At 36.7% G+C, this 27102-nt stretch overlaps 1 protein-coding gene across 5 annotated transcripts in view; it reads right to left on the bottom strand.

Moving 5' to 3' along the window:
* Positions 1 to 8565: 8565 nt before the first annotated feature.
* The window catches only part of LOC139116662 (receptor-type tyrosine-protein phosphatase beta-like), a 40335-nt gene continuing 21798 nt past the window's right edge, over positions 8566 to 27102 (bottom strand). Inside the window, exons 6-13 of one of the 5 annotated variants that reach the window (XM_070679248.1) lie at positions 26903 to 27037; positions 26211 to 26333; positions 24338 to 24486; positions 20211 to 20346; positions 16332 to 16491; positions 14950 to 15084; positions 14269 to 14330; positions 8566 to 12770 (exon numbers count right to left, since the gene is read on the bottom strand). In XM_070679248.1, coding sequence (XP_070535349.1) covers positions 14284 to 14330; positions 14950 to 15084; positions 16332 to 16491; positions 20211 to 20346; positions 24338 to 24486; positions 26211 to 26333; positions 26903 to 27037 — 885 coding nt within the window. In that variant the 3' untranslated portion in view covers positions 8566 to 12770; positions 14269 to 14283. Of the gene's footprint in view, positions 12771 to 13988; positions 14008 to 14268; positions 14331 to 14949; positions 15085 to 16331; positions 16492 to 20210; positions 20347 to 24337; positions 24487 to 26210; positions 26334 to 26902; positions 27038 to 27102 lie in introns of all 5 variants that reach the window. The other 4 variants (XM_070679263.1, XM_070679277.1, XM_070679256.1 and 1 more) reach the window with 4 other exon arrangements.

Below are 27102 nucleotides of genomic sequence, written 5' to 3' on the forward strand. Positions count from 1 at the left end.
ATTGCATCTTTTCTGGGATTGGTTAGGAGGTAAAGGTAGGCAGGGAAAGGATTTTGCCCCAATAGAGCAGAATTTCGGCCAAAAAGACCCTTTAGTCTTCATTGCGGTCCAGATCCAGGCCGCAGAGACCTCAAGTCTGTTCAAAGACCATTGCAGGGCTTTGGTAGAGGCCATATAATGCTGGGAACACACGTGCACACACCTGTACGCAGGGCTGCATACACAGCATGGGGCATGAATGAGGAACCAACACACAGTCATATAATGTAACAAACAACTTCTGTATATTACTATATTGTGTCAAATATCGGGGTCTACATATAAATAGTAAAACCGTAATTCAAAACTATAAATATTACTCCATGGTAACAGTAACCGTACTGATCGACTTCCCGACGGCAGGAGTCGAACACACTTTCACAACAAAACTCTGTTCAAACCCTTTCTAAATGCTTAACAATTTCTATGGAAAACTTAACGTTACCGCAGAGGTACCTCAGACTTGACCACGCGGCTGGGAAACACAAATAGTTCACAAGCGACTTTAACTAATGTTCGATGATGAGCACAATTGTAAGTCCCGTGTAATGTCTGCACATGAAAGTCGGCTACAACACACGCAATTCACTGCTAAGCTACCACGGGAGCAGCCATCTTAGATCTTTTGTTTACTTCCGGTCGGGACATGCCGAACTAATCTGAAGTCTTCCTCTGCTAACTCCGCGCATCGACAAAAGTTCAGTGGAACAATCATAAATAATGTTCTCATGACAATCTCAGACATCTGACTGAATTCATAAACGGAATAAAGTTCACAGTTAACACACAATTTGCTGCAGAAAGATCAGCTTTCAACTTGTGGTGATATTATCATCTTAGCGTGCCAGTGCGTATATTGCAAATATACGGCACGGCTTTCACTTGTGTGAGCAATGTTCGTTCCATCAACTAAAGTAGAGGATGGCATAGGGTTTAAATAAACAGTCCGATCCGCATAAAATTCGATCTCTGCCACTCACCAGTTTCTTTACATATCTGCTGACTTGAGTAAGACTCAAAATAGAGAAATATCTGACTTAAAAAGCACACGCTGACACTCAAACCTTCCAGTGCCAGTGCAGCATGCAACGTAAAACACTCTCTGGAAAGTTCCCGTCTTGGACTCCCTAGGTATACAGTGATAACACACAAGAACTCCCAGGCAAAATAAAAAATACACAGGTCCTCCATACATAATCTATGAGAAGCTATGAATAATTTCTTTTAAATACAAAACTAGCTAAATCTGTGTATTTATAGACTCTTGATTATTGATATTAATGTACTTGATAAGACTAGGGTAGTTACCAGTGCATGTGTGAGCAAGAAATTTGATTTTGGAATTTCACCGAATTGTTAATGCACTATCTTGTCAGAGGCAACTATGAATAATTTTTTTCCATTAAAAAACTAGTTAAATCTGTATATGTATGTACGCTTGATTATTGATATTAATTTACTTGATTGGACTAGGGTGGTAACAAGTGGATGTATGTGCAAGAAATTTGATTTTGGAATGTCACTGAAATGTTGATTCACTATCTTGTCTATATGGAAACTATGAATAATTTTTTCCAATATAAAACTAGGTAAATCTGTGTATTTATGTACTCTTGATTATTGATATTAGTGTACTTGATTAGACTAGAGCGATTACACCAAAATTGTTGTGAGGAAACTTTTTCAGCCCGGGCCACAGGGTGCGAAGGGTTAATGAATCAAATCTGATGATTTTTTTTTTTTCATGGGGGGGGGTCACATTTTACAATTGATGAATTGAGGGGGGGGGGTCAAATTTTAGAAATTTGATTTGGAGGGGGGGTCGCTTTTTACGTTTCATTTGTCGCTCAAATTCCACCAACCCCCCTCCCCGTAAATAACGAATGCTCCCTTATGTCAGCCTATATACTCAAGCACAACCGGATAAAAATACCTTGGCAACCGTGGTAACTGTTATGCCGGGCGAGTTCGGAATGTGATGTGACAGCCTCTGATAGAATCTATGACGTTAAGGGAAAGATAAACAGTGGACTCAATTGAAAAAATCGGACTCTGTTTGCTGGAACAAAAACCTAAAAATACAATTTATACTCGAAAAAGACATTCATGTCAACAAGAAACTGGGTAAAGGTAACAATTTATCAGAGAGTACGATGTTGTTTTTCACAATCCTTGAAATTTGGCACCAGCCTGGAACACTTTGACATATGGTGAGCACCTATCACCCGGAAGAAAAATCCTGTCAAGTGATTCGATAATGCCTTCATGTTCCTTATGTCCTGTCTGTGGCCACAATTTCGGTACTGCGATTTAGCGGTGGTTGTGACTGTTATGTTTATGTATGTGCAGAAAGGATATTGCAGGTGACCTTATATGAATATGAGAGATTTTCAGTATGAAAATCATACCATATATTCACAGTTAGTGTCCTAAAATGATAAAACTGAGGCCCATATATTTCCACACGAATATAACTTTTAAGCTATGTCTGACTAGCAGTATATACATTCTCTGTTGGCAGTAACTGGTATTTTTTTAATGACAAAATAAGTCAGCACAGACAAGCTGATAAACTGCGCTGTTTACGATAACCGCTCAACTGTGATATGCTGGTACTTTACTCTTTTGTTCCAAAGATTACACGCCCAGGTACAAAATTGCGTACCATGATACCCTGCCATTCCGCCGTGGTAAATCGTTTCTTCCTGCTATCCAGGGATCTCATTTGATTATCGCCCAGTTACTAGATCCGGTTCAGTACAAATGATAATATTACACTTTGGACGGCCGACAAAAGCTCTTGGCCTAAAGGAATTGGCCGGGAAGATAACATTTTTCGCTCAATGAACAACTTTGAAACGAAATAACAACGGGAAGTCATGGAATTCAATAGGGCTTTGCGGATACAAATCTACAAGCTTTGATCAAAGATTTATTTGGAGCGGAATATAAACAAAATTGAGTGGGAAGTTGACGTTTAATTTTACATGTATAGGCATTGATAAATAACTGTCAGCGAGTTAGGCCTATGTATGCTGGAAGTGATCAACAATTTTAATTAAGAACTACTCTTTTATTAAAGCTCCATAAGCTGTATCTTTTGGATATTTTTTCAGAACTTTTGTTTTGTGGTTTCCCTACACTTTCTGCATTGAATCCCTAAACTGCGCTGAAGGAAACCTTAGTGTAAACTCGCACCAAGGCTATCTTATTCGCAAACATTGAATATTAAAAGTTAAACAATATCTGCAGGATACCACATCAAATTCCGTGTAGCATTGTTATCGCAACAAAATGCCCTTAGGGAGTGGTCAGTTTCTTCAGCCTGGGGGGGGGGCGGTGGATTCATGGGGGGGTCACCCTGTTTTTGACTTTGGTGATAGGGGGGGTCACCATGTTTTTGAAATGCCCAATAGGGGGGTCAGTGTGTTTTTGAATTTTGACACAGGCTCATCATTGCCTAAAATGCTAGTGTCAGCCACAAATTTCATCATTCAGTTGTATTTTTCGGCGCGCCCTTCGGGCGCGTAACTTTAATAATCAGTCATATTTTTCAGCACGCCCAACTTTAACATATCAAGCATACATACATCAGAGATATCTGTATGTTCAATATTCTTCAGCGTGCTCTTCAAGCTCATTACTTTTATATATCAGACATTTTTCAGCATGCCCTTCAGGTGCATGACTTTAATATACAAGGCATATATATCGGATATATCAGGATGTTTCATATTTTTCGGCGCGCCCTTCGGGCGCCATACTTTAATATATCAAAGATATCTTGATGTTTGCTAAGTGAAAGTGTACCATTATGATATCTGCATTTCATATGAAAAGGATGACAAATTCCTGATACTTTTCTGTTCTCTCTATGAGAATTCAGTATGAGAAAGCAACATGCACAAATATTTCACAATATATATTTGATACAGTGACTTATTTTAGAAATAGAAAAATGACAAGATATCTTCCTTCTCATTGATGCAATTATTTTCCTTTGTGTCACTGTTTTCTGTAGAAAGATGCTTTTTATGAACAAAATAACAGTTAAAAAAGGCAGTTTTTGTCATTATTACCTGTGCTTTTATGGTTTCAATGTTACAAGAAAAGGTCCTCTCAGACACTGTACACATCAGATTTGGCTGAAAAAGCTCTCTATGGCTCCTCAGGAGATTTAATTGGATGGTTGGCAAGTCTTAACACCTATAAAAGTTTTTGATTCACTGCTTTTTCCTCTTTGATATTAATGATTGACATCCATTTCTGTACAACAGTTCAGGACATCTGGTTAAGCATAGAAAGTGTGAAATACATTCACAGCTCATTCAAAATGTACTGTATTCAAACTTTAAGATTTACATTTTGAAATTCCTATCTTACAACTGACATGTCAACAATTTCACTAAAACATAGAATGACTATTTAAATTATAAAAATATATGTAAAATGTAAAATATAATATATATATATATATATATATATATATATATATATATATATATATATATATATATATATATATATATATATATAATTTATGTCCACCTTTTGTTTTACCTATGTCGCGCGCTGGGGGGGGGGGTCACCCTGTTTTCGAAATTTGGAATAGGGGGGGTCACCCTGTTTTCAAAATTTGGAATAGGGGGGTCAACCAGTTTTTGACGTCGGCAAAAAATAATCCACCGCCCCCCCCCTCCCCCAGGCTGAAGAAACTGACCAGTCCCTTATCACTGGATAAAGCTTCGGAATGGAGGTTTTTGATTGGTCGATAGCAAAACATTAATCTTTGATCCTACTTAATGTTGGTTTCTTTACGTGCAATGAAAATTTCATTTCCGCTTTGAATCAATTCTCCGTCGCTATTATGACTTCCTGCAAATATAAATAACTGTTTGCAACTTACCCGGTCGTCACAAGTGCCGATCGAGAAAAAACATCAAATATACACTAAAATAGCATCATAGAAACGGACCTGTTTAACTCTCAACAATATGCCTGCCACTGATAAGCATTTTAAACATCACTTACGATAAAAATAACTTTTTGATAACTTGAATATTTTTTTATTTCGACACACTCGATACAAATACTGTACTTCATAGGTATAAAAAGATTGTAACTTATTTGTAAATATAGATTCAATGTACAAAAATACTGCAGCGTTCATGTTCATGTTCATGTCAGTCTATAAGATCCCCGAGGTGTAAAGGCTAGAAGCTATACAGTCATAATGTTAGGGATAAAACACAAACATGAACAGATGTGGAGATCAAAAGTAAAAAAAAAAATTGATTGCAACTAATTTGGGATAATTAGATAGTGAACTAATGTCGGTTTTAATATGCAAATGTAAGCTCATCTGCTTTTCTCTTTTGCAGTGCACTTGTTTTTATGAGTAATTTGTCATATTGCAACATTCAGCTATAGGGAACCCAACACTTTTGAGAATTTTGAAAAATATAAAGATCCAATTCTCCCAAACTAGTTCCAATCGTGTGAAAAATAGACCACTCTGATGACCGCTGTATGACCTTCTATATTTTGTTAGTGTGAATCTATCGCTTTCACTGGCAAAAACATGAATTTCTAAAACTACTCGCCAGAGGGCGTTTATCAGTCGTGGACACGGCCGAGAAAGCGATTAATTCAGAATCATGTGTAAACTTTCGTCAAATTTTGATCACTATTTCTATAGTGAGCATTCGCAAAACTTAAACGATTTTGGCAAAGAGTGGTTGCAAAATTTCAATGGAAAACTTAACTAAAATTCCATGTTGAGAAACGTTATACAAAGATAGCTACTTCTAATTCCTTGACAATGAAGACAGATTGTCATCTCTTCAGTTCCTTCCAATATGTGTTTACACATAGTTTTAATTCTTTCTGACGTGTGACTCATCTCTAACCAATCAAGGTCAAAGACACTTCTTACTTTCCCGCAAAAACCGGCTATATCACAGCCTGAATTAGCCACTTTACTTTAGTATATGTTTATGTACAGCATAGTGTATGTGTATGCGTATACTCAGAGCGCATCGCTCACCACTGGAACTGGTCGTCACTTATCCACCCACTGATACATTATATTATTGTAGCAGTAGTTCATCGTAGCTGTAGCGACAAAGTTTGAAGAAATAAAGCCGCCGCCTCTGTCTCCATCACTTGAACTCAAAAGATCCTGCTTCATAAGCAATCCCACACATTCCAATCAAAATATCCCATCGGAGTATTGCTGAGGACAACAAGACGTCATTGAAGTCAAATGTTTCAAACTCCAAAAATGGTGGCGCTTTCCAATCAATGCTTGCCAATCGTTAGTTTCTTTACAGACCATAGTGCACAGAGAGCCTTCCCAGTCAGGGTGCCTCAGTAATTGTCGGTATTCCCTCTGTTCCCTGATTCTTGCAGAATTATCTAATGTTCATTATCGGTTGCTATACTTTTTATCTTCGTCTGCGTTCGGCACACGGCGTAGTGTGCAGCATTTTTTACTTTGAACCGCTTGACTTCTGATGACGTCTTTTCTGTCAACAGTTTATGCGGTTAGTAAATTTTAAGGCGAAAAAACAATTCTTGAGAAAGTTACATTCACTTCGAATTGAAAGTATTGTAAATGATAGGACAGACGGAAAGTCTTCAAAGATTCTGATAACCGAATGTATGAATGTACTGGACAGTTATTCGGCATCGTTGAAGCCCGGGGTACTCCTATAGAAAAGGTATATACCGCCCGAATGGGTTACTTTTTCACAAAAAATTCCTAAGCATGGGTCGATTTTTCATCCGAACAAACCCTAAACCTAGGTTGAAAACAAAGCAAATATCAAATGCTTTAGGAAAACCTTCACATGCAACAGAATAAGGGTGAAAATTCCCCAAATTTGTATAGCATATCCCTAATAAGGGGTCATATTTTTGGAATATACATGGGCAGATGTTTTCAACTTGGGCGGGAGACCCCCGTATGAAAATATCAAGAGTACCCTGGGGCGTAGAAGTGGGCATAGCCTGGTGACGATTGAGGTCATAAAAAGTTTTAGCCAATCAGAACACTTAATTTTCTTGTCAGCGGCCATCTTAATAACAGGTTAGGAACTGCGTCGTCCAAGCAGAGAGGGGGAGTCTGTCACCTTCACTTCAATGCACTTACAGACTGTTGATGTGAACGAAATCCCTCCGAGAGAGACTCTGCAGAGTCTGAAGCCTCTGGGTCGCTGAGTTTAATGTGGGTAAGCATATTCAGAGCGTGATGAGCGGCGGCGGCGGGCAAACGAGCAACACAGGGACTGAGAGGGCGTGTTCCCACCTTTTTAACACACATTTTGTGCATAAGTGAACTGTGAAGTTTCAAGCACACACATCCCTCCGTGAGTGAAATAACATGTTTATTTTTGACATTTTGCAGCTCCATCATCATCATCATCATCATCATCATTTGTGGCGTAATGCATTAATGTTAGTTGTTAAAGTGTCACCACTGCTCGGAAATTATCAAACCTTTGAAAACGTGACCTATCCTAAAATGATTGATCTGCTGATTTCGGGAGGAAAAATGGTTCTAGTACTGACAGCAAGCTGAATCATTTGTCTATGAACGTAAACTTGTTGGCACAGCTAATTGAAAAGTCATTAATTTCTGTCCGCTCTTTCGAACAAACAATTCAATTTTCGTTATTTATACACTGTTGCATTATTTTGTTATTGAACTTGGCAGTGCTCGAATATGGAAGCCGTCAGTGCTATTATATGCCTCCAACCCAAAACTGACATCCCAGCTTACTATGGTCGATGATTTGTGTGTGAGAGAGACGTTTGGCAAGTACATTTACCCATTGTTTTCCATGAAGCAACTTTACAGTCAAAAACTCAAGCCTCGCGCAGTAAAGGTAAGAAATATATTTCCCTCCAGGATTGCATTAGATCATTAAGATGATTACGCAAATGGGAAGGGATTGGACATTGGAACTCCTGGGTGATTCCACAGGAGCTTCAGGATACGAGGGCGCTTTCTGTGTGCCTTCTGCACTGTGAGTCTGGTTTCCTGCCCCATTACTGTCACTGGCAGCACTGTGCTCACGTAAAGGGTTTGGTATGATATACGGACTCATCTGTTAATGGCTGTCATTGGCAAGCTTTATCCTGTAATATGATTGAGTAGTGTTTGAGGGACTGTGCAAATATTAAATTTAAACCAAGCAGATCAGTGGTTTGGAAGGGGCCTTTCGACCCAAGTATTACACATTTCAGTATCTTGATACTGAATATCACGTGACATGATCAGCTGTTTTGAAGATTTTGTGACTAAAATAAATTTCCAAAATACAGGATGTGCACATTTCTTTGAAATTTTAATGAATTTGAATGAGGTCACCCTGCCACAAGCAAACGAACAAGCCCCCTTGGAGAGGCTTGGAATGTGTAAAATGATGAATAATAATAGACAATGGATGACGGATGGTGAGGGAAATCCAATGTTTTCATAAGTTTGATGTCACTGACAAGCTGACAAAAAGAGACTACAACTTTCGTAAATGAATAATTCCACTTGTTTATTTTATTTAATTATTTTTTGCTATCCAAAATATACAGAATTCGAAATGCATGGCACTTAATTAGCTGGGCAGCTCTTGGATATATACAAATATTGAGTACTTGCTTTTCAAGAAAGCATTGGAAATAAGTACAGTGGAATACACTGCACTTCCATTAGAAATTAACAAGTAATTAAACTTTTATCTTAGTACAGTTTTAGGCCAGTTGATGATTGGAAATTTACATAAATTTGTGCTTGACAATCAAATGTAATTTCTCAATAAATGTTTTAATATAAAATTGTTGTGAGACAAATTAGTAAAATAGAAGACTGGACCAACACTGTACTGTTTTACAAATCATCATGATCCTAGGAGGTCCAGTTGCTTCAAAAGGCACAAATCAACATGACCCTAGGGGGTCCAGTTGCTTCAAAAGGCTATGGGAGTCTTCCTGAAGAAAACACCATTGTTCTCATAATGAAAGTTGGACCCAGTGCTTATCTGGTGTGCTAACAAAGTTAGAATCTCCTGATCGCTTCCACCACCAGACTGTGATACACTTGCTTTTAAAAGGTGAAAGGACCTAAATTCAGGGAAATTGGTTGCAGGGTTCAGAAAGGCCAAAAAAGTTTATTGTATGCACATTCTACCCTGTCACTTTCTGAGTGTTTGTAACTGGAGAGAGTACATCATGTGCATACACTAACCATACTTCTCAAACTAATGGTACATGAAATGTACTCAGTAGTGAATTTCACATGTAAAGTTGATTTATGATAACTGAAGTCAGGAGAAAAATGTATATCATGTGTAAATAGAAAAATCTGGTTGAAAAACTGAAATGCTGATGGGGCCTCAGCTAAAACAGAGATTTTTTTACATATTTTGCTGAAAATTGACAAATTATCAAAAGTACAGTAAAGGAAAGATAGAAAACACGACAGTATAAATTCCCCCACAACCTCAAAGATATTTGTGTCCAATACACAAATACTGTCAGATAAGAAATTGATAAATATTGCTATAAAATTAAAAAAAAACATCAATAACATTAGTAAATGTGAAAAAGCTTTCCCAAAGTAAAAACTGATTAAGGATAAAAATTACACATCTCACTGGCACCTTCATCACATTCATAGCAAAATATATATCATAACTTTCTTCAAATCACAAGTTTTCCTCTAAAAGTTTCTCTATTCTATCTAAATATACTTTCAATTTGAATCTGTCAACCATAATAAGATGAATGTGTACAATTATTCTTCAAGGTAATTGCTTGTTCCCAAACACCAAAACACTTAAATGTCTTCAAAGTTACTGTTGTTGTCATATTGGTTATATAAAGAAGTATTTCTGAATGGGTTACACCCGGAATTAAACTGAACCATGGTATAAACAAAACCAGGATCACTAACACATACAAAATATCGCCTCTTCTTATGTATTTGTGCGTGTTTGGTTAGTTTATACCACAATCACATTACCTCTTGGGCTCAGTACAGAGTCCGTAGAACACCATTGATTCGTCTTCTTTATTCCAGAGTAAAAATATTGGTAATTACCACAAAAAAATGCTCTGCTGATGTGCAGCGTGCTTGGAAGGTTATATCTAATTGGTCGATTGTCACTATTCACAGCAACTTAGGGAGTCTTTTTGTATTATTTTATTATAACGGTAAGATTCAGCCACCCAATTGGATGTCAGCTTCCAAGATGCTGCACATCAGCCCAAAAAATGTATTGAATGCTATATAAATGTATTCAGGTCTGTATTGCAAATTCAAATTTATTGCATATACAATGATATTAATTTCTGAGTTGGTCAGTGACTTTCATAGGTTTGAAATAGAACCTGTAGACGTACCTGGTAAAATTGAAAATATTCAACATTGATAACTTTTGCCAATGAATGAAATAATGCACTAAAAATGTACTGGGATGACTATGTATAATTTATATATCATCCATTATTTATGCAGTGATTGGTTGATGCTGACCTACAATGGCGTGAAGTTATTACAAGCTGCATCAAGGAAATGTTCACATTAGTAACAGGTTTACATCTTCAGTATCACAGTGCTATTTTTTAAACTCATGATTTACACACAAACTGAGTGAGCTACGTTAAATGGCCTTATGGTGAAGCAGGACATAGTCCCCACCTAAATGCCATTTTTGAAAGTGAGTCTTTGTATCACACAGACCATGCAGGTCAGCATGCTGTTAGCCATCTTTGTTAGTTTTCCCGGGTTTCTTGAAAATTGTCAGTGACGTCTACCATTACCACAGCACGCTATGTACATGTATGTTAGACTTCGTAACCTGTGAGAAGTCCTGTGCCTAAACCAATGTTGAAGTTCTCAACATGTCTGTTTTTTGGATGTTATTGTTCTTTCCATACAGTCAATGGTACTTCCAATGCTATTGTCAGTACCTAAAAGATGATACCAATATTATGAAATAAGTATGGTCTATTTTCTGTTGAAGCCATGAGTGTGCATGTTTTCGCCATGAAGCTATTAACTAATCTTTGATGCCTTGAAAACGTTACCTCAATCATTCACATATATGCCTGAACACTATAATTACACTAATTTGAATGGCTTACATCATATGATCATTATTGAAAGGTAAACTATTTCTTCCTTATACTGATTACTGAACCCCTAATTTGCATTTACACTGGTTTAGCAAGTGTTGGTGTATGTATGTAACCACGAAACTGAAAGTGTTTGACAATTCCGAATTCCCCATCATAAAATGTTACACTTGCAATGTTTAAGCTCAACAAGTGTAAAATTAGTTAAGCCAAACAATTAATATGTATGACTGTGTTATTGTATGATTTCAAATTCACACTTATATCACACTTATGATTATTCATGTGATTATAAATATGATTAAAATTAAGTGCAAGCCTTGTACATTGGAGCTTCAGACACTGTCACTGTCATTAGAATTTACCTATCTGGAAATTGACACATTTACTGTATTTAAGCAATAATGTACCCTCTCCCGGCCCATAATGGACAAAAGCAAAATTTGCACTATATAATGTATGAGGCAAAGCCGAGTACATTATGGAGTGCAAAGTTTGCTTGAGTTCATTATTTGCCAGAAGGGGATACATTATTGCTATTAATTTATAGTTTTGGCCATGCCAGTGAATTTATAGATGTAGAAAACATCTGGGGCCACAATGATGGATAATCGGATACAGTATCAGTATTAATTTGAGGGTATGACATCACAAAATTCACTGGTATTGACAAAGCTATCATTTAATTTATGATATGGTCTACACACAGCTTTTACACAGTACTGTAGGTAAGTCATGAAGACATAAACAAAATCACCTAATAAGGGGGCAAATTAATTCCTACAGATGTTGTACTTCTCATACTTTATCCTACATGGCTAAAACTTGATATTACACCTACATGTATACGGCTTAAACTCAGTACTGATAACAGGAACAACGTCTTCATTGCATCCGCTGCATACACTGAATTCAGCTAAATTTTCAAAAAGCATGTCATTAATTTTACAAAATTTGAAGCTTCATTACTTTTACAAAATATGAAAATATCTTTTCATTCTTTAAACACTAGAAAATTTAACAATTTTTCTGATAAAATATTTTCTTTGTAATATATACAGACATATTTTCAAACATTTTCTAATTATACACTATAATTTCATTATCATTATTAAGAATTCCAGTCAGTATTTTCTCCGTAATCTAAGAAATGGAATATAAAAACATTTCGAGCTTAACTAGAAGATTAAGCTCCCATCCTGAGTAATACTGGTTCAATCGTTACAAATGTTACATTTCATGTAAAAAGTCTTGACTATACAAAAGGTTAGTAAATGCGGTTAGTAAATGAAAGAGTTCTTCATATCTTTGCACAAATGTTTCTCAATTATTAAATTAGAATAATCATTAAGATGAAGAACCTCATTGTACAGTAAGAGAAGAATTATGACAGAAACATACAACTGATTTTCACAAATGTGAAGTTTAGTAAATAGACTTGCATAGTTTGACTCAGACACAGATATAGTACTGTGAGATGGCCAGATTCTGTTTTGTTGAAAGGCATTTTGCGAGGAGATGTTGGTTGGATACGCTGGCACTATCCTCTTCTTCGTCATGGAAGGGGCTTTACAATTCAGTCTTGGGAATGTTCTCTGTTTGTGGACGGAATGCAAAACATAAAGGCATTAGTGAGTTGCAATCAAGACTTGTGACACTATCTTGAAACATTGATAAGACTGACAAAATGCCAGGGAATTTAGAAAATGGAGAAAAACAAAACGTTTGAAGTGGTATGTTGACAGAGAAAGAATCCTTAAAACATCACAGTTTAAACCAATTAGGAGTTAGTTTTATCAGTGCACTATACCTTACATATGATAAAGGAAATATTCAGTACTTTCTTACATATGAAATATGCTAAAAAATAATCAGTAAAACTAATCCGGGCAAAATTTGAAGAAGCAAATTCTTCAATACCAATATTTGGTTTAAAAAGGGTGGGTACAGTGTGTGAAAAAAATACACTTTGATTTTTCAAAAAAGAGCATTTTAAATTTCTATGTAATACTCAAACTGAGTCCACCGGTAGATGGTTGAAGAAATTATTTTGAGGCACCAAATGCTTTAATCAGTCTGGAAAGTAACCTTTGTTCATTCAATCATTCAGAAAGATTAAAGCAATCTTTTCAGTATTTTAAATCTTATATGAATGGGTGTAATCCACACAATTTAAGATTAAAGTTAGCCTTTTTGATGTGAAAATACCTTTATCAACATTAGCAATGTAGCTGTTGATAATTCATGCACTGTATAAATTTATTATCATGACTAAAGAATAATAAAACCAGCATATTAAGTTACTACAAAATCTAAAAGGTTCACAAATGCAGCATTAATTTCCCAAAACAAGCACATAAAATAAACAAATACTTATGAAAGGAAAGCAACAAACACGGGTACCAAAACCTTTTTTGAACAAGAAATGACATGCAAATTTGCTAAGCATTAACACTGACAGATATTGTGCATCTAAGACAACCTACAAACTGATATTTTATGACTGGTCATGCTGACAACATAAAGGATATGTGTGCACCATATGTTAAAACAAGACCCTTTCCACTACTGATAGAAACTTTTAAAAATCCCAGTATACTGAAGATTAGTGATGTTGAGTCAAAAATGAATTACAGATCATTGAGTACTGCGTTCAAAATTCTTTGTGATGGACATGCTCTGAAGTTATTCTGAAGAATTTAAATGGCTTTCAAGCTGACGAATTGTTCAAATAATTTATGCAGTCATGCAAAACAAAGGTGATAAAAATCGAGTGATTTGTATAAACATTCCAACAATATTGTATATCTCACCATACTAAGTATGCTGAGTCTATGCCGTAAGCAATAAGCAAAAAATACACAATCTTTATGTTAGTAACAGTGCCACTGAAGTTTAATACTTCCACAGGCTTCACATATTATTATATAGGCCACTTTGCTGAGAACAAAGCTGCAATGAATTGATTACGCACTAATGAAGCCATGTATAGCTTTAAAAGTACGGTATGTTGATGAATATGATACTGGAAAGTCATATGCTGCCCCAAACCAACTAATTGGTAAAACCAAGAGCCACCATAGAAGTACTTACAAATGGTATGAGAGCTTATGCTTGGCTATCAGCATCAGCATTGAGAATGTTGTTTGCTTTGCCTATAGTGATGGTAAAAGACATAGGGAAAGCTGAATAGAAGAAACAAAGTCATGGCCAAGTACACCAAGGTTTGCCTTCTTCCCCTCTTATTTAATATAGCCACTGTAAAATTTGTATAGAAAATCAACTTCTATGAAATCAAGGTTGCAAAACCATCTTGGCTTGAAATATGATTGCCACAATTATATGTAATAAGGTAATAAAAATATTGATATGAGCAAACTGTTCATGAAAATAGATACCAAGATAATCTTGAAATTATAGGCATTTGAAGATGATCAATAAATATTTATTTTGGGATATATCTATAAACATGCAGATGATGTTTATGACTGTTTGTCATGACCTGCATCCATAACCAAACATCATATTCCATGTTGAATTCATCTTTGTGAAATCTACGTAAAATTTGCTGACATATACAAAACCACGTCTCTTTGTTTGTTTTCACATGAAAATTGATTTGGAGTAAAACTATTAGTGGCTGTCAAACTATTGAAGGTAAAAAGGACAAACTGGTGCGTGAAAGTGAAGGATGGGAGATGGATCATGATTCTTACAATGGAAAGCGGAGTACGATATTTAACACATTTAAATAGCAGTAATACTAGTAGGTACCTGGACTGGAAGTTTGCTCAGAGTTTTGTTCAGAAGTTTTTTCAGAAGTTTGATCAGAACTTTGATCAGGTGTCTGATCAGGAGTTTGATCAGGAGTTTGATCAGGAGTGTCATCATTAGCTTCAGGCTCAGAACCTTAAAAAGTATGAACAGAATTCGCTTATGCTGTAAAAATCAATACACCCGTATTAAGCATTCCAGAAAGCAGGCACCATAGTCTACACACCGATAGGGTAAGCAGTGGCCGTGATACTGATCATCGTCTTCGTGTCGAGGAAAAACACCAGTGGCTGCATTGGTATGCATTTCTAAGTATGTCATTATATATGTTGATTAACAAGCAGATGCATATAGGGCTTAAAGTGAATGGTTCCCAGTGGGTCCCATTTTACTTACTATTAAGGGAACCCACATAAAACTTGATACTTTTCACAGGCAAGACTAAATATTCTTTGAATATTTCCATATTTTTTCAAAACATTCTTCCTTCATGGGAGCGTTTTAGTTTAACCCTTTGAGCATTGTAATTTATCCAACCAAAATATCAGGGCAACATCTTACCAATTTTTCTGAACTTCTCTGTAATTTTTTTATAATTTTGGACTAAAAAGTCATAACTTATTCATTGGCTACAGTTTTAACCAAAATTTTGGAAAAACAATGTGAAAAAAATGTCTAGATCTGAAAAAGAATTGTTACATATATTTTATAAAAGCAACAAAAATTGACTTTGGCATTTAAAAGGGTTCATAGGGCAAATCTTTGACCTACAAATAAGTGTACTTTTCTGTTTTCACCATCATCTTCCATTTGAAATAGCCATTTAGCTGAGTGGTTTTGACTGCCATGTCTTTGCTAGGTGAGAGGGTGCCATATGTTGTGAGTTTAAATTGGATTGAAAATCTACTGAATTTAATAATGTTGCTTTTACCTCCAGGAAGGCCAATCTTGTCCATCAAGAATAAATTTGTAATGAAAATTTAATGATAACAAAAGTCAAATGTGCCATGGTAAAGGCAAACCATAGACAGAACACCGCCTTCGCTTCTTTCACAGTGCAAAAATAATTTGCACAATCATTATCACAAAAAGCTTGACTGTACATGAATTGACCAACTGTGGTACAGATAAAACAGGCCAGAAATTTGAAATTTGCCCCTCTTCTACTGATTGCTCTAATAAAATAAATGGCCTACGAATATTCCATTATCACTTCATGCTGCATGATAGCATGGCTTTACTTCATTATTCCAAATTCTGATATACGATATGTAAATGATATGAAAGCAAATATCACAGTGATCTCGTTAATGCTCTTTTAATCACTCTAGAAGCCTGAAGGTAATTTAAACACTATTTCGAACCAGAGTTGCCCAACTTACCAAGGTTTGCAGCCACATCAGGTGGGCCATTACTTGGGTGTGGAACATTGCCATAGATGTGATCATCCATGGATGGTGGCGGGGGCATATCGTCTTCTTCATCCTCTTGCTTTTCATGCAGTAAGTCATGCACGCAATTATGGATGAACACGTACTGTGACTGTATAGGGTCAAATTTATCACAATATTAATTTACTATAAAAAAAAATTTGTTGCTGTTCTAAATCATTTTGACCAAATGCATTTTGAGAACTTCAAGGCAATATAAAAATAGCGTCAATGACACTGTAGCTCCCATCCTGGACTATTTAGTGTTTGTTCTCTGGTCAGATATTTGAACATGTGTGAAAGGGATAAAGTGCATGAAGTGAAAATACTTAAATGAAATGTACTGGAGACAGTGAAATATGTTTAATGTAATTATTCAGAATATAAAATGGAAAAAATACAGAATTAGATATATCGAATACTGTGATACAACCATTAACTCAACAAGTCATTTACAATGACATAGTCCCCACTTGTAATAGGAGTATGAGTCTTGATGGGGCAGGAAAATGTGGTCATTAAGAAGTATCACTGGAGTGTATATGTTGAGATCTATGGGCACATAGGTCTATGTCGTTGTTCCCAATTTGAAACACATGAGGCATGTCTAAGTTATGGTTCTAAATCGGGAAAAAGATCAGACCTCTAGCAGTATTGGCCAGCCAAGAAATACATATGCGCATTATAAATGAGGTACAAGATGTGACATCTTAAGGTCTAATATCCTATCAAAATTGGAGGGTATAGAACTTGTGGTTACTGAAATATGCATATATATGTATAATCAAGGTCAAAGGTTATCGAGGTCACATGACATTTTGAAAAAAAAATTATATTGCTAATTAATCCCTATATGCCAAAAAATCAGATCTCTAGCTCTATTCGCTTCCCAGAATTAGATGTGTACATAATTAATGAGGTAAAGCGTGTGTTGTCATAAGGTCTCCCATCCTACTAAATACAAGGACATAGCACTTGTGGTTACTTATTTATTGACATAAACATATATTTTAGGTAAAAGGTCATCGAGGTCACATGACATTTGGTCAAAAATTTCTCTCCTATAGTTATCCCTATATACCAAAAATCAGACATCCAGCTCTATTGGCTCGCTCAGAATGAGATATGCACATAATTATTGAGGTACAATATGTGGCTCATAAGGTGTCCAATCATACCAACATGAAGGGTGTAGCACTTGTGGTTACAGAGTTATGGAAAAATATGTATATTTGAGGTCAAAGGTCACCGAGGTCACGTGACATTTTGTCAAAAAAATTGTTTTGCTAAGTTATCCCTATATACCAAAAATCAGACCTCTAGCTCTATTGGCTCGCTCAAAATTAGATATGTGCATAATTAATGAGGTACAATATGTGGCGTCATAAGCTGTCCCATCATACCATACATGAAGGGTGTAGCACTTGTGGTTACTGAGTTATGGACAAATATGTATATTTGAGGTCAAAGGTCACCGAGGTCACGTGACATTTTGTAAAAAAAATTGTATTGCTAAGTTATCCCTATATACCAAAAATCAGACCTCTAGCTCTATTGGCTCGCTCAAAATTAGATATGCGCACAATTAATGAGGTACAATATGTGGCGTCATAAGGTGTCCCATCATACCATACATGAAGGCTGTAGCACTTGTGGTTACTAAGTTATGGACAAATATGTATATTTGAGGTCAAAGGTCACCGAGGTCACGTGACATTTTGTCAAAAAAATTGTATTGCTAAGTTATCCCTATTTACCAAAAATCAGACCTCCAGCTCTATTGGCTCGCTCAATTAGATATGCGCATAATTAATGAGGTACAGTATGTGGCGTCACAGGTGTCCCATCATACCATACATGAAGGCTGTAGCACTTGTGGTTACTGAGTTATGGACAAATATGTATATTTGACGTCAAAGGTCACCGAGGTCATGTGACATTTTGTCAAAAAATTGCTTTGCTAAGTTATCCCTATATACAAAAATCAGACCTCTAGCTCTATTGGCTCGCTCAAAATTAGATATGTGCATAATTAATGACGTACAATATGTGGCGTCATAAGCTGTCCCATCATACCATATATGAAGGGTGGTAGCACTTGTGGTTACTGAGTTATGGACAAATATGTATATTTGAGATCAAAGGTCATCAAGGTCACATGACATTTTGTCAAAATATCCGAGATATCTGCGTGAACGGATGGACTCACGGATGGACGAACAGACGGACATGACCCAATCTATAAGCTATTGTGTCACTGCATCCTTTTTGCAATATGAATACGATGAGAAACTAAATTTTTATTTTTCGTGCCTTATACATGGGAGTCTATGGAGATCTGCCTTATACATGGGAGTCTATGGACGTGTAAACTAAAAATATGCAAACTTCACCACGATTTGCCCAAATTTGGGAAAGGTCACTCCTATGCACTTCCATACCAAGTTTCAAATCAATCGGACTTGTGGTTTCAGAGCAGGAGATTTTTTGACCAAAAATGGGAGAAAATTACAAAAAAATTCATGAAAAATAGCAAGTCCAAGATACTGACCCAAGATGTGCACAATCATTTCATGTCAGCCCAAAGTACTTACATGCTAATTTTTCATGTAATCTGCTCAGTGGTTATTGAGTTTTTTCAATTTTGACTGTTTTTACATTTTTTCACTTAATTTGCATATTTTTGGCAATGACAACTTCATTTGAACAAAATCTCATCTATAGCCCATCATCCATGTACACACCAAATATCAAGATGAAATGTACAGCGGTTTTGGAGTTTTTTCAATTTTGACTGTTTCTACATTTTTTCACTTAATTTGCATATTTTTGGCAATGACAACTTCATTTGAACAAAATCTCATCTGCAGCCCATCATCCATGTACACACCAAATATCAAGATGAAATGTACAGCGGTTTTGGAGTTTTTGATGTTGACGGACAGACATACAGACATACAGACATTTCCCTAGCCTATAAGAATAGCTTCCATTGCCATATATACATATGGCTATGGGAGCTAAAAAATAGGACATATCATATCAAATGAAACTTGTTGAGCTCCTTAAGGCCCCCACCTCATTCTTTTTTTCGTAGGTAGGATATACACCACTTTTAAGTATGCTCACCCAAAAACTAATCCTAACCCTAATTCTAAACCCCTCCAAAAGTTGTATTTGATGTGCTTCTACCAAGGAAAATCTGCAATTAAAGTGCTTTTTAGGGGTTGGGGGCCTAAGGAACTCTTGCCAATAATTTGATACAAATATTTACCAAATACTGAGTATATTTTCAGGTAAAGTCAGTCTCATCATTGCAAATCTGTATACCAGCTTGTAGACCAATAATGAACTTGCAGTGTTTCAGCATTAGTGTTACTGTTGCTGATGGCACTCTTCCTTCCAAAAATATTAGTTTGCTTGGAATGTAATGCCTGTCCTTCAACAATCATCGCCAATTCAAAAATTACTTCTGCTAATTGGTTGCTTGTAATTTAGTACTCATTTCTGAATTTTCATGCAACTTTCAAACAATGTGTCCTCTCAGATTTCACACAGATGTGTTTTAACCCTTTCAGTGCTGTGATTTTTCCCGCCAAAATTTTAGTGCAACATTTTACTGATTTTTTTGTATTTTTCTGTAAATCTCTGTGAAAATGTTGGACCAAATGGATAGCACTTTCATAGACTCCAGTTTTGGGTCAAAATTCTTGGAAAAAACTGAAAAAAAATGTTTGGACCTAGAAAAAATTGTCTGGGTTATATTTCATAAAGGCGACGAAAATCACCTTTGGCTGTCAATGGGTTAATACTAAATACACAACAGCCTACCTCAGTCTGAATCATGTAAACTCTGTGCATTCTCATCTCACAGGCAATACCATAGATATCAACATAGTCATTGTCACGCATGTGCTGAATCAGTCTGTCTAGTGTGATGAAGGTACCTGTTCTGCCAACTCCAGCACTAAAAAGATAAATTTAACAGCATAATATATATCATGTGTTCTAAATAAATAATATGTTCAATGATTTTTTTATGGTTACTGCAAGTTTTAGAGCTAATAAACATTACAAAACCATAAATGTTATAAATGATGATGGCATCAACATGGGGATTTCCTCCCTTTACTAGAAAATTTAGGGGGATTTCACCAGTTCATGTGTTCTACTTGTATCTGTAAGGTGTGACTTTCACTATTTCATGGGGGCTGGTCCCCCTTGTCAAATTACTAGGGGGGTGCCAACATGTCAAAAGAGGGGGAATCCCCGCTTCCCCCTGTCTAGATGAAACACCAGGGTTCGAAATACCCGGCGGTCATGCGTCAAAAGACCACCAATTATCTCATTTGGACCACCAGATTTCTATTTTGGATGGTCAATCTTGACCACCAAGTTTTTGGAGGTCACAATAGTGCACTGCAGAGCTGTAAATCTTACATGCCTCTCACAGTTTATTGCTAGGAGTATCCAGAAACAATATATTGTCCCCAGAGATAGATATTTTAGCTGTTTAAGTATTTCATCTAGGCTGCGCGATTGCGCGATTCCCCCATTTCGTGTGCTGCGCGCCGCCAATTGTACGTAGAAGGGCGACCCATCGCGCACTGCACTGAGCTGGCTGGAATGGCATGGAAATATCATGGGTGTCACACTTCGATACTTTTGACCCATTATCAGCACCTGTTAATACTTTGGCATTGTATAGTGTAGCAAGAACATTTACATGAAAGGAACTAATTTTAGTTCGATTTTGATACTTTTTGTACTTCCGTATACTGATTTTGCATATGAAAGCCTTTCAGCCCATGGAGAGTTACGTTCACAAAAGTTCATTGCCCTTGTCTCATTACCTCAGTACGATCGAGAACAGGAGACAAACTGAAGTTTTTGTGCATAGTATGAATGTCTGTAACACTATGAAAATAGTTCTGGTAGCAAAAATTGACTCGGAAATTGGACTTTACTGTTACAGAAACGTTTTCAGTTCAGTGGGATTGCATGCAATAAGACTCGGAAGAGTCACAAGCAAGCTGTAGTGTCAATGGGACCGGTTTTTGAATTCAGTGAACATACATTGACTTACTTTTCGGGCAAATAAACCCTAAAGTTAACTGTTGGCGACAACCAACCTTTCTCTTTGTTATTTCGTACTTTAAAATGACTGACAAAAAGCAATTGGAGCGAATCTGACATCGAGAAACTCCACATTCAGAACACGGCAGACAGAGACCTCCTAAGTTGTTCGTTGCAACTCTACTGAGTCTGCGCACAAGACTACAAGACCAGCTAGGTCACTAGAAAATGCAGCTAACTGGTTTATATAGGGCAATACAAACTCTACGGTGGTTAGGGATGATATAAGCATAGTAAAAACGTGACAAACAATATATGTTATTTTTTCAGATGATAGGAAAACATTCCTTTATAACTACTAAAGATTTTTTCTTGCTTTGTGTAAGTGCACACAGTTCATAATCATTTAAAAATACCGTCAATGACGCTGTACCTTCTCTAATGTGTGGCCAGGTCAGGTAATTGGTTGTTGGCATGGATTTATTGGTAAATAGTTGATGATGTAGGGGCATGAGGTGAGATATGGACCCAAAGAACCCAAAAGATGATTAAATACATCAATCAAAAAAAATTCTAAGCTACAGTATAAACTGCCTAAAGATAGTTCAGTGTGGAAAAAGGTTAAATAATTCAGAAATAAGAATTAACAGTCCAAAATAGTAATGACGCACTTCCCTACTGACCTGAGTGCATGTGAAATACACAACCTGGCATCTGTAAATTTATAAAATGTATACCAAGTGATCATTTTAAGTCACTTTTAACTGTTTTTAAGGATATTCCAAAGAGTCCTGTGGAAATGATGAAAAACGCTTATCTGGTCTTGTGTTTGTAAAACCTCATGGCTGATAATTGTCATAGTATTCAAAGAAATTGAAAGTGAAGAAATTACTGTTTTTAATAGGCATATTTTCCTTGAAATACATGACCGTGTAAAGAATATATGCTTAAAGTGTTTAAGAGTAAATTTCTTTTAAAAAAATAATTTAATCTGTGACCAAAGGATTTTTATTCTTTGAGTTTAGAAATTCAAACATTGTAATTTGTTCAATCATCTTGTGCAGTGCAAAATTTATAAAATGACTGAAAAACAAAAAAAATTAGCAGAATTACAGTCTTTGTGATGTAAAATCATGGGTTGACATCACGATAATTGTTAATCTGTTCGAAGTACTTTCTATAATTTAAAAAAGAAAAGTTCATGCAGAAACGGTAACATATATTGTCAGCAATGTAGTGTAAATTTTGACTTTACATCAAAATATGCCTTTGTTGGATACCAAATATGTAGGGCAAAATATTAAAATCAGCCGTGTTCAGCAAAATTCACACAACAGCATTGATCCTTTTCTAATTTGATTGATTTGCTTATGTTATCCTTGTATGACAGTCAGTACAATATGGAACTTGAACACAACACAGTGAATAAGTATGCTGTAAATGAAATGGTGTGGCTGCATCCACATGCAGCAATAGGAGTGCCTTTGTCTCTCACCCCTCATTTCCAACCTGTCCCATCCCTGAAAAATAGTTTGGCCTTATATTTATAATGTTAATAATTTCTGTATTTGTTAAATGTGCGCATCTCAAAACTTTTGATCATAAACATTTTCATTGTTTTTTATAGCTGAACAGTCAGTTAACCTGTTTATTTTGAATATTTGCGCATTTTTTCTCAGTATTTGACATTTTCAGAATAGCTTCTTATTCAATTTGTCATTTTCTAAAAGTTAAAATGCTCCTTTGTGTGGTCAAGCTTTCCACAAGCATCAAATGTTGTACTTCATATAGGAAGATCTGCCTCTAGAGGGCGGGCATCATGAATAGTGTTTGTTAGTTATTTCCTCCACAGAAACTTCTGATTGTACTGTAAACTTGAACATGGCCGACGTCCGATTTTCCTGTCAAAAACTTTAACTCATTTTCGTTCATATGACTCTGAAACTCAAGGAAACGATTGGGAAGAAAGAGTTATCTTGAAATATTGAGGTACTCGCCGATATTTTGCAAAATTAAATGAGAAAAAATGCAAGGAAAATGCCGACAGGCTTACACAACGAGTCAGGGGAACGACCGTTTTCAGACTCAGAAGCATATGATCATCTGCAGATTATGTAACAGGCCCACATCACGTGAGGCCATGAGGGGATATCCACGCAACTCAGTACCAAACACTAGCGCAAACAGGGTGAGCAAACAGAAAGTGAGTACCCCTAACGTCAGCTCAGTAGTCTGTAATAGATCGTAGTCAACTAAGAACCTTGGAGAAAGGCTTACATGTAACACTGTGGCTATGCCAAAGTCCCTTTGATTTTTGTCACAGCTCAAAATCGTTCTCCTACACCTCAACCTGAACCATGAACACCCCCACCAGTTTATGATATGACCCATCACAATGGCATAACGTCAACGGATCTTGACAGACGGAAGTATTGACAGACGGAAGTAGTTGACACCAGCATACAGGTTTTCAACTCTAATACCTTCTCTGTCTATAAATAGACACGAGAAGGTAAAAATGAAACAAATTTCCAGTGGATTTACTGGGCATCCAACATACATGTAAACCAACTTAACATGTGTAGCAGCATGGTGAAATGGTTTCAAAACAGCATGTACAGCCCACTATTCAACCCCACGGACCCCAACCTCCACAAGATTTACACTCTGATATGATCAATTTTTTTGACCACCAAATTTTGCAATTGACCACCAAAATTTGAATCTGGTGGTCAAACTTGACCACCAAACAAAAAATAAATTTCGAACCCTGAACACTGATATACTAAATAAAGACAGAGTCTGATATTTTTGTTGTCTGGATGGCTTCTATGGATACAATTACCAGTGCATCTGGAGAACGTTACTTTGTTCGGACTTACCTGCAATGAACTACAGTTGGAGTGTTATCATTAGGGATGTGCTTACGTACACTTCTGACAAACTTCAGTAGGGACTGAGTTGTCTCAGGGACACCGTGATCTGGCCAGGCGGTAAAATTGTAGTGACGAACTTGTTTGACAAGGGCATTCTGTGGAAGAGAAATCACTTGTATGTCAGCATTATTTTGGAATATTACATCGCACAATATTTATCCAGAGGCCGTATATATTTTGTACAAGTCATCGTTGATGACACAGTCCCCACTTGTTAATGGGTATTTTGATTACAGGTCCTCAGAGAGGATAGAGTCCTCTTCATTAGGTCTTGATAAAAAATACTTTTGAATGAATTCGCTTGATACCTGTCTGAGTTATGGCTCAGGACATGAAAAAATTGTAACAAAATGGTCGCACAGTGGCCATATTGGATCGCATCACAAAACAAATTGATGTGCATAGCTATGACATTGGTCGATGTCCTTGTACCAACGTTGAATAAAATTGGTCGAAACATGCAGATATGCCTGAGAAATGGCTCTGTACATGAAAAAATCGTAATAAAATGGCCGCCTGGCGGCCATATTGGATCGTATCACAAAACAGATTGACGTGCATATGTATGACATAGGTCAATGTCCTTGTACCAACTTTGAATAAAATCAGTTGAGATATGCCTGAGTTATGGCTCTGTACATGAAAAAATCGTAATAAAATGGCCGCACAACGGCCATTTGGATCGTATCACAAAACAAATTGCCGTGCACAGCTATGACATTTGTCAATAAGCTTGTACCAACTTTGAATAAAATCGGTTGAAACGTGCCTGAGTAATAGCTCTGTACATGAAAAAATCTTAATAAAATGGCCGCCTGACGGCCATATTGGATTGTATCACAAAACAAATTGACGTGCATATCTATGACATTGGTCAATGTCCTTGTACCAACTTTGAATAAAATCGGTCAAAACATGCCTGAGTAATGGCTCTGTACATGAAAAAATCGTAATAAAATGGCCGCCTGGCGGCCATATTGGATCGTATCACAAAACAAATTGATGTGCATATCTATGACATTGGTCAATGTCCTTGTACCAACTCTGAATAAAATCGGTTGAAACATGCCTGAGTTATGGCTCTGTACATGAAAAATCAGAATAAAATGGCCGCCTGGCGGCCATATTGGATCGTATCACAAAACAAATTGACGTGCATATCTATGACATTGGTCAATGTCCTTGTACCAACTTTGAATAAAATCGGTTGGAACATGCCTGAGTTATGGCTCTGTACATGAAAAAATCGTAATAAAATGGCCGCCTGGCGGCCATATTGGATCGTATCACAAAACAAATTGACGTGCATCTGTATGACATATGAAGTAATCCTTGTACCAAGTTTGAATGAAATCGCTCCAGGCATCTCAGAGATATCTGCGTGAACGGACGGACGGACGCACGGACGGACGCACGCACGCACGCACGCACGCACGGACATGACCAAACCTATAAGTCCCCCCGGACGGTGTCCGTGGGGACTAATAAAGAAATCACTGAGATACAAGAATGTTCAACTCGATAGGCTGCTGGAGCAAAAAAATCACTTTGGCAGCAAACTAGATTGGCATACTGTAGGATAAATGGTATAGCAGAAAACATGGATGCTGAATCAATAGATATGAAAGGCCCTCTCATTGGAAAATAATTTCCTTGTTTCAATATATACATGTACATGTACACATAATTTTCAGTAAATACATATTGCAAACAGTGCCTTCATTGAAATTTGAGTATGATACTCAGGCATAAGATACAATCAGGACAAACCACACAATATCATTCATTTGCGGATTGTGAAATTTAAGTCTATACTCACATTTTGAATGTTGAAGTCCCTGACCGTCCACTCTGGGAGTACTTTCTCATCCACAATGTTCACAAGAATATCACCATAGTACACCGGTTCATTATCAAATGGCCAGTAATGGTCACATTTCACCTTTGCAGGAGAGAACGTCAAGTCTAATTAGTAAAATGTTTGTTCAAAACTAGCCTTTGGTGGTATAGTTTACAATAGTGATGTGCATTACTGTCTGTTTTTGTGTGAAAGACTGTTTTCTACTGATGTATTATGTCTCATGGGGAGGTAATTTCCTTTTCGTAATAACCTTATTATTATACATCTTACATTCCTGACTGGGGCATCAAATTGTCAGAGTAGTGACCGTTTTCGTGCAATGTCAACAATTTTTCTTCCGATTTTATCGCGCATGTGTGGAATGCTATCTCAGACGCGCTTCTGCAAACTTTGGAGTGTGTGCACTACACACACACGTACGTACAGAGCACGCGCGAGACTTGTTCTGGCACTCGTCCAAGGGGTCCCTTGAAACCGTTCTACAGTGAACGCGCAGATACAGCCGCAGGGAATGGGGCGCCTTGAAACCGTACGTGTTACGGAACGGGCGCGCGTTCCGTACAGCTTTTTTAGCGCACGCTAAATTCTATTGTTCTCGATGTATGATAATATGACAGATCCTAAACTTAAAGCACAGATTTGTAACTCACTCTTCCTCGTTCCTGGCACTGTGTAACCATCACAATGGTCCTCACGTTATATTCCCAGATCATCCTCCAGAAGTCATCCTTTGTCCCAGGCAAGGCTCCCTGGGCAGCAATGAACTCCCGAGGGGAATTGAAACCCTGGATAGAAATGATATTACCAATTTATTCTTAAACTAATAAATACAATTAATAATTAAGCAATT

This window comes from Ptychodera flava, chromosome 2 (genome assembly GCF_041260155.1).
Source record: "Ptychodera flava strain L36383 chromosome 2, AS_Pfla_20210202, whole genome shotgun sequence".
In the NCBI taxonomy this organism is placed as follows: Eukaryota; Metazoa; Hemichordata; class Enteropneusta; family Ptychoderidae; genus Ptychodera; species Ptychodera flava.